This window comes from Seriola lalandi, unplaced genomic scaffold (genome assembly GCF_002814215.2).
Source record: "Seriola lalandi dorsalis isolate HSWRI2012SDOR001 ecotype SW California unplaced genomic scaffold, Sedor1 jcf7180002054389, whole genome shotgun sequence".
Classification (NCBI taxonomy): Eukaryota; Metazoa; Chordata; class Actinopteri; order Carangiformes; family Carangidae; genus Seriola; species Seriola lalandi.
This window is the reverse complement of record NW_019524942.1, coordinates 3,798-13,714: the sequence shown is the minus strand read 5'-3', so window position 1 is coordinate 13,714 and position 9,917 is coordinate 3,798. Positions and strand designations below refer to the sequence as shown.

The 9,917-nt window shown below is 39.0% G+C and overlaps 2 protein-coding genes across 2 annotated transcripts in view; both read right to left on the bottom strand.

Annotated features, from left to right (window-relative positions):
- Positions 1-1,680, bottom strand: part of LOC111657235 (endonuclease domain-containing 1 protein-like) — a 3,079-nt gene extending 1,399 nt beyond the window's left edge. The window contains exons 1-2 of the mRNA XM_023409327.2: positions 984-1,680; positions 11-287 (exon numbers count right to left, since the gene is read on the bottom strand). Of these exons, the coding sequence (XP_023265095.2) occupies positions 11-287; positions 984-1,301 (595 nt within the window). The 5' untranslated portion in view covers positions 1,302-1,680. The remainder of the gene's footprint in view (positions 1-10; positions 288-983) is intronic.
- A 1,843-nt stretch (positions 1,681-3,523) lies between these two features.
- Positions 3,524-7,451, bottom strand: LOC111657234 (Fc receptor-like protein 5). The gene is made up of 5 exons (XM_023409325.2): positions 7,329-7,451; positions 5,071-5,337; positions 4,665-4,931; positions 3,766-3,921; positions 3,524-3,683 (listed from the first exon to the last, which is right to left on the bottom strand). Exons 1-5 carry the CDS (start codon positions 7,357-7,359, stop codon positions 3,637-3,639), a joined length of 768 nt encoding a protein of 255 aa, XP_023265093.2. The 5' UTR covers positions 7,360-7,451; the 3' UTR covers positions 3,524-3,636.
- Positions 7,452-9,917: the final 2,466 nt, after the last annotated feature.

The window sequence follows — 9,917 nt, the reverse complement described above, 5'->3', positions numbered from 1 at the left end:
CCTTCTTTACGGCCGTTGTTGTTGATGCAGTATTCATCCAGAACACATCTGATGCAGTTCTCCATGCTGTTCCAGCTTCCCTTGTTAAATGTTCCTTCTTGGGGAACAATGTTGGTCAGGGTGAAAGTAGATTCGCTATCTCTTTTAGTCAAGCCATAAGAGCTTGGTAATAAATGGCCTCTGTCAAACGACGTTTGGTTCTTGTAATCAGCATTCACAGCCTGGTATCTGTAGCTCCTTTTTTTGTTTTCAATGCCCATGTTGTGGCTGAGACGTAAGTCCTCAAGCTGTAATAAATGGAAGGCTAAATTACTGATGTGGGCTGGACGGCAGTAAAATAGATTAAATGAACAAATGCTAATAAATTCCACAAATATAATAATTTCAAGTTAACTCCACATGCAACAATATTAGGTGTAAAATATTTGGAGAGCACTCATTGTGGAATCAGAGAAAGGCCATACTCACAAATATTTTTTTTTATCATGTTTAGATAATGAAATAGATTATTTCTCTTTTCAGAGCTTTGTTTTCTCAATATAACGGGATAATTATTTCGTTATTTCGAGATAACAAAATAATTATCCTGTTATCTCGACATAACAAAGCTCTGTTATCTGTTATCTCGAGATAACACTGCTCTCACAAGATAATTATTCGGTTATCACAAGATAACCGAATGATTATTCGGTTATCTCGACATAACAAAGCTCTGTTATCTCAAGATAAAAGGATAAAAATACTGTGGCCAGTATAATAGGAACATAAGCAGATTTAAGCCTACAGTCTCAGCTATGCAGTATTGTTGTAAAGTTTAAAAAGATATATTTCAACTAGATGATTCTGCAGAAACCTTTTGTAGTTCTGAAACTGCCACTATGGATGTTGATGTTCTACTCTCATATGATTATGTAGAAATCACCCAAAGATACAATATTACACTGGTAAATTAATAATAGTTTTTCGTCCATCAAAAAGCTTACCTGTGGTTCTATCTTCCAATTAACATTCGGTCTACTTGCTTCTTTCCCTCTGTACATGCCAGCAGAAAACACTGGAATCTTGTTGTTGGTGTCGTAGAGTGTCACAAACGTTCTGGCGTTTCTTAGAGTCTGGCAAATGGCTTTGTATCCGTTCTGGTTCTGGATGCTCCCTCCCTCCAAGATTCCCGGGATCTGTGGTGGTGTTTGCTGGAGGAAAAAGTTTGCACAATCTGACATCGATGTCACCACCTCGGTTACTGCAGGACCGATGGGTAGGAGGAGGAGAAGCAGGAAGCACTGCATGTTCAGAAATGCCATCACCAAACACTGTTTATAGGTCAGAGGAGAGAAAAAAGTTGATTTTCTTCAATGTAAACTACAGTGAAAGGTGGACTGTTGCATGTAGAATCAAAATAAACATGACTGGATTTAACTGGTAGAGTTAGAGACTTTTTTACAGGGTTTTAAAACTGGGTTGTTCACAATATCTGTATAAATCACTTCTCTGTATCAAGGCTAAAGCTCTACTCAAAGAAAAATAGATCCTACTTCACATTAAGCATTTACTTACAGTCATTGTTAACATCGTTATTTCAAGGTAATGGGGTATTTAGGACAATTATTCCATTATTTCGAGAAAATAACGGAGCTTTGTTTTCTCAAAATAACTGGATAATTATTCTGTTATCTCGAGATTATGAGATATCATAATCTCAGATATCTGAGAAATATCAGAATATACTTATTAACAGAGCAGTAACAGTAAGCAAAGTAGCATTCGGGACAGTTGTAAATTACAGTATTATATTATATTTGTATACATCTTGGAAACAAAACAAAAAAAAACATGGCATCTGTGCTATTCTGTAATTTCTGCCAATTTCTATTCACTGAAATTACAAATTCAGATGACAGATGAATAAAATGCAGAATAAACACGAGAAGCAAAAAGAAAAACTTACCATCCTTCAGCTAAATTGGTGTTAGTGGAAACGACCGTCTTCCCCAGATATCAACTGAGCCTGAGGAGGAAGTCTGAATTTATACTCAACCATGTATGAAAGTGGGTGTGCTCTTACCACCAGTAAGATGCTTGCTTTCTTAGAAAACTGGCAGATCTCATCAACACCGTGTTTCACATTCACACATTTCTCAAAACAGACTTTCTTTTTTTGTTTTTTAAATATACTTACAGACGTGTTAAGTAGGAAACAAAAACAACAAAATGACAGAGCGCAAAAACACACAAAACATTTAAAGTTATGTTTGTTTTTTGTTTTGTTTAGAAATTGCACCATTTTGGTCCCAAGTGAAATATCTCAGAATCTATCAGATGGATTGCCATCACATTCATCACATTCATCACATTCATGACACTATGAGCTTGTTTTATACTTTATGCTTAAGATTTAATCACTTTGTTCTTTATCCTCTGACTTTTCTTTTACCACCACCTTTGGTTTTTAGTGAAACGTCTGTTTGGACTTTTAGTATTAATGTCTCAAATAGTTCTAAAATGCAGTGATAATGTTACTTTAACCGCTATAAATCTGTATTCATGTAGCTCACTGTGATGGATCACTAATATGCGAGTCTGATTTTCACATCAAACTGAAACTAATCCCGTTGATGTGACCCCTAAAGTGTCATATGTGCGTCTGTCTCATGAATTTCTGCAAAGCAGCTTTCACAGAAACCTCTTGTTCCCCTTTTACATGACAACCCCTTTTTAAGGCCATGGTTCCAGGAAATGTTCATCCTGTGGAGGCATTATACACTAATGCACTGACTCCGTCATGTTTAGTTTTCTTCACAGATAGCTGAAACTTTATGACAGATAATGTTGTAATTGCAACTTTACAAGAAAGAGCAATAAAGTTTACAACTGTGTCCTTGATGTTCAATTCCAGAATCTTTTTATACATTGAGAGAAATGAAACTATGTCCTTAGAAAATCCGGTTCAGTCCAAATTCAGAGAATTGTGAAGACATGTGAAACAGGCTGCACAAGCAAACAGACGAGTACAGATGTGGAGGTGAAGGTTTTTCTACAGCATCAGCAATGCAACAGTTTTGCTTCCAGTGACAAGAAACTGTGTCTCCTCGAAACTATGTTAGTGTAAAACTGATTCTTATTTTTATTTTATTTTCAGAGATTGGACTTGAATGGATGGTAAACAAAATGAAGCGCGGGCGTATGGAAGTTCAGAAAACTTTTGAAAAATATGAAAACTGTATGAATAACTGTGTAACGTGAGGGTTCGATACGTGTTAGACATCGTTGGCCAGCTGTGGACTGGCCAGTGATATAAAACTAATAATTAGTAGTTTTGGATTGCTTATATTTGTGCAAATGAATTGACTGTGTGTGCTTCTGTTTGCAAACTCTTGCCTCAAATTGCCTCTTGAGGGACGAATAAAGTTTTTAAACTGAACTGAAGTGAATGGAAATTTCCACTAGGTGGCACCAAACAGTCGTATGATGCCCGGTGGAGTTCTTACTCCTGTTTACAACTGCTGGAAATATTTTTAGATAAAGCTGTTTTGCTTAATCTTTTATTTTGATCAATAAAAGATAAAACATATTTACATAATATACACAGCATACAATTCAGTTTGTACAGCAGCGGCGGCTCTTTTTCTTCATGACTGATCAGTGGATTGAAAGACGTTCAGATTCTCTCCTTGCTTCAGCTCGAGCTGCAGAAAGGGAAGAACATAAATCCTTTAAGAGGGGCCTTCAATAATCAGCAATCAATAACCATAACTTCATCATTCCTACCTTCAGCCCACTTTCTGTAGACCTTCACAGACACTACGAGCAGCACAGTGTAAAGGGTGATCAGCAGGACGGTACACACCAGCCTGGGCAGAGACATGAAAGGAGGAGGAGGAGGAGGAGGAGGAGGAGGAGGAGGAGGAGGAGGCTGAGCAGTGACTGGATACAAGACAGAAAAAACAAAAAGACATTTGAATAATCCAACAGAGATTATCATTTGTTCAGTTTTCATTCAAATATTACACGAGTTACGAACATAAGCACTTCAACAAATAAACACCAGGAATCTTTGCTGTAGTTCAAACATTATTTTAGTTACCTTTAAGTTGAAGGCTCTGTATTGTGTAAAGGTACATTTCAATGTCTTTACTGATTATAAAGCAGGTCTAGGTTTTATTATCAAAACACTCAGTCCACAGAGAAACTCATCCTGTAACTTTGTGATGTCACAACGAAGCAATCTCTGCTCTCAGCCACGCCGCAAGCCCTTCCCGCCCGTGTTTATCTGATATCTGCTTTATTTCTATTCACTCAGAAAACAGTCAGCCAATCAGAGGAGAGGCTCAGAGCCTCCTCTCTTCTGATTGGCTCACCAACCTGTTGTTACTAGAGCTCCAGAGAGAAGCCTGAGAGAGGAGATGTAAAACTACATGAGATGGTTTTTGGTTCTTAAAACCACAAATATATCTTCTTATGGATATCAAAACTTCAAAATAAAATACTGGAAACGTGTAACCTTTAATGCACTAGGGTCAGAGAATTTTCTGGTTCTTTACTTGAGTTTTTGTTTTGCTTTTATTAAACCAGTGGCTCCCAACTTTATTTTTGAGCAAATTAATTTGAATTGTCACTTTTCACATGAGGAAACAAACAAACTAGTTCATGTTCGGGAATAACCAGACCTCTGCTGCTCACAGCCAACCAGCTCTGTGGCGACTGTCCTCTTTTGGGATGTTCACACCTGTAGAAACCTTCATCAGACCTGGACACTGAAGAGAAGGTCATGTTTCCTGCAGGATGGGCCCCAAGGAAAACACCATCTTTGTAGAACTTTGCAGAGAAATTAGACATAGGTTCGGTGACGTCTTCTTCTCTGTAAGAGCAGAGAAGCATCACTTCATCTCCCTCTGTCACAGGAAGAGCAGGACTCTCCAGGATCACAGCACCATCTGAAAAACAAAGCCACACTCTCACTGTTCTTACGTCCTCTACTTTAATCCTGACGTGTAGTTTGTTCCAGAGAATTACAGCTAAAAAATAATGTCAGAATCAAATTACAAAACTTAAAAAGGATCTAAGCACATTTACCGTTAACGGTGATGTTGATGGCGTTACTGCACTCCCCTCGCTCAGACTGACACCAGTACACTCCACTGTCTAATGGATAGGTGTTGTCAATGTTGCAGGACAACTGGTGAGATATTCCCCAGCCCGCGCTGCACGGCTGAGCAATCCAAGAGGAGGTGTTTCTCCTCAGTGTCCAGACTCCAGAGTTTTCCGGCACTGCGCAGCTCAGACTGAGCGGGTTGTACCAAAAGAACTGAAGTCTGTTGGGATGGATCTTCAGCGTGGCTGCTGTGGGTTCAAACAGGAAGTACATTTTTAAAAAAAACTGGAGTGTAAAAACTGTAACTTTCATGAGCATGCAGCTTTTTACTATTGCGCACGTGTAGATAAGCAGCTCATATACTTACCTGCAAGCTGCATTTACCTCATGCGTTACTCAGTGATACATTCACAGTCATTCCAATAAGAACCTCAGGGGGCATTAAAATGTTATTTACCCAGCATTGGTTTTAAAGGCAACACTTTTTAATGATGAACAGTGATGTGATTGTAGATTCAAAACTTTCCATCATTTTTGTTTAGTGCACCATCATGCACAAACAATCCGGCCGACCAGAACAGCTTACTGTCATTTTAAGGCAGACATGCAAACTGTCCACTAGGTGGCGTCAGACATGCAGTATCATATGATCCCCAGTGGAGATCTTACAAATTCTCTTTAAAAGACATTTTTTAATAAATACAGGAAGCTGTTTGCGTCATGTTGTATTCTGATCAATACAAGATTATACAGTACATTTATAAATACGATATACAATTAAAAAAAATAAATAAATAAATAAAATACAGTATCTGTCAGGATGATAATTACATACAGAAACTATCACTGAAATCAGTCCAACCAGAGCAGCTTCCCGTCTGGTTCAGGCACTAAAGGTTTTATGAGTAACTTTACTGTGATTAATTAAATAAATAGAGGAAGAGTTTCTGCCAGAGGTGGAAAAAGTACAAAAATATTGTACTCAAGTAGAAGTACCAATACTTTGATGAAATATTACTCAAGTAGAAGTAAAAGTACTTATCTGAAAATGTACTCAAGTAAAAGTAAAAAGTAGTTCATTTGAAATGTACTTTAAGTAAAAGTTACTTAGTTACTTTCTTTGTGTGGGGTGTGTGTAGTAAAAATAGGACAAGGGGTCAGAAATCCTAAACTATTTTGTTTTTAAATTAAAGAACAAGTGTAACAAATGTAAGTGCAAAAACAACAACTTCACAACAACTGAACTTCTTGTTCAGTTTAAGTAGCAGCTTAAAGTTAGTTGAGCTCATCCATTTAGTGGTACAACATTAAACATGCTTACTCTCACCCTCTCACCCTCTCACCCTCTCTCTCTCTCTCTCTCTCTCTCTCTCTCTCCCCCCCACACACACACACACACAGAGGTAAAAAGTACAAAGTAATGCCCACATGATGACACTCATAAGTGTTTCTACAAAGTCAAACCGACATAAAGGAGCAGCAATATTCCAGAGGAGACATGCTTTTGTGTGTGTGTGTGTGTGTGTGTGTGCCATCGGAGAATGAGTTAATGCCATCTGCACAGCTGCAAGAGCGCTATAGAGGGCATGTGTGTGTAAGTGCAATAACAATAAGAAATACCTACACACATGTAAGTGTAATTACAACATACATGTCAACACCAGCAACAGCTGTTATACTGCAAATCAAGGCCACTAGTTTTGTGACACCCTGAATCACCTGTAACCTAGTCTACAAACTTCTTGTTCACTTTAAGCAGCTGCTGATTTTAGGGATTTAGGATTTATAAAGTAACTAAGTACAATACTTGAGTCAAAATGTACTCAAGTAAAATACCGATTTTAAAATTGTACTTAAAAAATACACCAAAAAAAAGTATTCAATACAGTAACGCGAGTAAATGTATTTCGTTACTTTCCACCTCTGGTTTCTGCTGTCAGCCAAGTCTTATGATAACAGAGACTTGGCTTTAATTGAACCATTTCAACCTACATTGACATGTTTTCAGCTTCATTCTGACTCTGAGCCACAACAGTCTGTTCGAACTGGCTGGAAACTGAGCAGGTGAAAGGGAAATGAGAAGCAGTCATCTGAGCAGTGACATGATTTCTTCCTGTTCTCTCGATCATAACTGCATTAAAACAACTGTGATTCAGAGAAGGAAAGGAGTAAGAGAAAGTGGGAAAATAGAGAGTAGGAGGCGATATCTTTTAAAGAAAATAAAAGTAAGATTGCTCACAAAGCATGAGGCAGAGTGAGGTGATCTCCATCCTTGTCCTAACGTAGTTCGTATTCTTCTTAGTTTCAAAGTTTCACCTATAGCAGCAACTGCCCACTTCCTGGCTTCATAGAAACCCACCAAAATTTTAAGAAAGATGACACCTACTTGATATATGCTCTGTGTGACAGGCGGAAACTGTCTGTGTCGGTAAACCACACCCACACAAATGCCAGCACACAGGTATTAAAAAAGTTAAAACAGTCTTTTTATTTGGATCAAAAAGAGGGTTTAAAAAGTCTTGGAGAAGGGGGGGGTAGATGGGCACAGGTGCGTTCAAATCATCCAGGCAGGAAGGGGAAATCGGGGGTTAGAAGGGCTCCAGCACAGGTGGTCGGGGTCTCGGGGTCTCGGGGTCTCTCTCTCTCTCTCTCTCTCTCTCTCTCTCTCTCTCGCACATCTGCTTTGATGGGCGAGTCAATGAGCGGCTGATTGGTTGCAGCTGGAGGCAGCCATCTTGGTGCACCCAGTAAGTCCTCCCCTGTCACCTTGTGACACTCTGCTTAAGGTAGAGGTGTGGGGCCTGTTTTATTTCTGAAACATCACACCTCTAACTTATAAGGCGTCATAATCATAAGCTTCAAACTAATTGTATTCACACAGTGTCACATCTGCCTTTTTTCCTCTTTGATGCAAGTAAGGGGTTATAATCAGAGCTGAAAAAGCCTTTCCATAAACAACTGCAGCACCTGCAGACATGCAGTTAGTTTTAGAGGTGAGACATGACCGGTTTTTATTTATTATCTTATTTCTAGCCAAGGAAGAGCAGATATGGCAACTGCTGCTGGCAGATTTTATCAGCTGTATCGTGCGAGGACGACTAACTGCTGACTAAACGCAACAGGTTTCACCGAGGTGATTGGTGACAACCTCCGAGGCTGAGATATGGAGCCAACACTGAAGAACCAAAAACTGCATTTCCTCTAATGACCACTAGAGTCTGTTTCCAACAGTGAGTCAATCCCCATAGACTTTACAGCAGATATAAACATGTTTACAGCCTGCTACAAAAAATGGTTTTGGTCTCTAAGGTTAATTTCCTCCTTCATGACAACTGTTTGTTTAACTCACATGTTTACATTTTATTAAGGCTTAAAGTTATGTATAATTGAGGGTATTGCTGCTTTGAGTGACAGGTGAGAGAGCGTAAGCTTGCCCCTCTTCTTTGCCCATTTTTGGATTAGCTGGGAGTTCAGCGGAATCAGGAACTGCCAAGATGACGACAGCGGAGCAGCTCACTCTGAGCTTCAAAACCGCTTTTCAGAAAACCTATGGGTGACGGAGGCTACATCCGTCTTTATTTACAGTCTATGGTCAGGACAGAGCTTCTAAAGAGTGGAGGTGTTCTTCCTGAACAGGGTTTTCTTTTAACCTGTATGTCAGTTACGCTTTCAAGGGAAGGGTTTAACAAATGAGTTTCCTTAAATACAAATATACTGAGTTCCTCTGAATCACCTGTGTGGGGCAGACTTTATAAAGGTTACCTCATCACACTTCTGTGGTTTAAATAACGTTTATAAAATTGTGCCTGCAGGCTTCCAGTAACAAATCATTTCATTGCATTTAAGTCTTTGTCATAGGACATGTGTTACAGTTTGCCGACGATCCTCTACTTTATGAATGAGCCTCACTAAACAGCTTCCGGCTTCTACATACATCAGCTTGTAGGAGGCAATGCGAGAGCTATTCAGCAGCATCAGTGATCAAACAAACAGGAAACAGGAACTGCGACTGTTTGGCTGAAACATGCAACCTGTCAAGTTTGGTATGAGAGAAGAAAATACACAGAAATTCATTACAGCCAAGATTTTGCTGCTAATGTAAGAGCACTCACTTTTTTGGCATCTGCACAGTTTTTAGTCTGATGCCTAACATTTAGTTGTATGTAGCTCATGCCCGTGAAGTCTCTGCACACCCACACACATTCACACCTGCCGTCAAGATACACAAATGAACAGGAAATGAAGCAGCCAGAACAAAGAAAATGAAACAAACCAATCAAAATCAACACAAACCGCAGCAGAATGTATCCAACTTATCACAACGCCAAAAAATGATAGCAAACCATCTGGTTTGAAGCTGCTCGGAGGTTTGGAAGTTAAAAAAAGATGCAGCATCACCTCCCCGTCCGCCACCTCATCACTGTGGGAGTGTCAAAGCTCGTAAGCTAGTGCAGTAGCTGTGTGGACTGCAACCTGTGATGTTCTCTGACCACAAGGCCGGGGACTTTCAAAGGAGCGATCCAAGACACACTAATGATATTCTCCCCCACACACATGCAGGATGAAAGTAAACATCCTTTTTAAGCACTGCAAATCAAAGGTTTTCCGATATGTCTTACATCTACAATATTTAGGTTATACTTAAATCAGCCCGTGAAATAATCCAAACATGTTGGGACATTAATTCACAAGTTAAAAAAATATATATATATAAGAATTTAAAGTGAGAGCAACTTGAATTCAAATATACAAAAGTCTAGTTTTGAATCAACCTGAAGATGTTGTAGATTTCATGTGACAGGAAGTTGTTTCTAGCTTCATTTTTTAG

What these genes read in the sequence shown, in the direction of transcription:
- LOC111657234 (XM_023409325.2), bottom strand. Translation starts at nt 7,359, where the DNA reads ATGGAGATCACCTCACTCTGCCTCATGCTTT. An exon ending in CTCACTCTGCCTCATGCTTT is followed by an intron (nt 5,338 to 7,328) that starts GTGAGCAATCTT and finishes TTGAACCCACAG; the next exon opens with CAGCCACGCTGAAGATCCAT. An exon ending in CTACAGAAAGTGGGCTGAAG is followed by an intron (nt 3,684 to 3,765) that starts GTAGGAATGATG and finishes CCCTTTCTGCAG; the next exon opens with CTCGAGCTGAAGCAAGGAGA.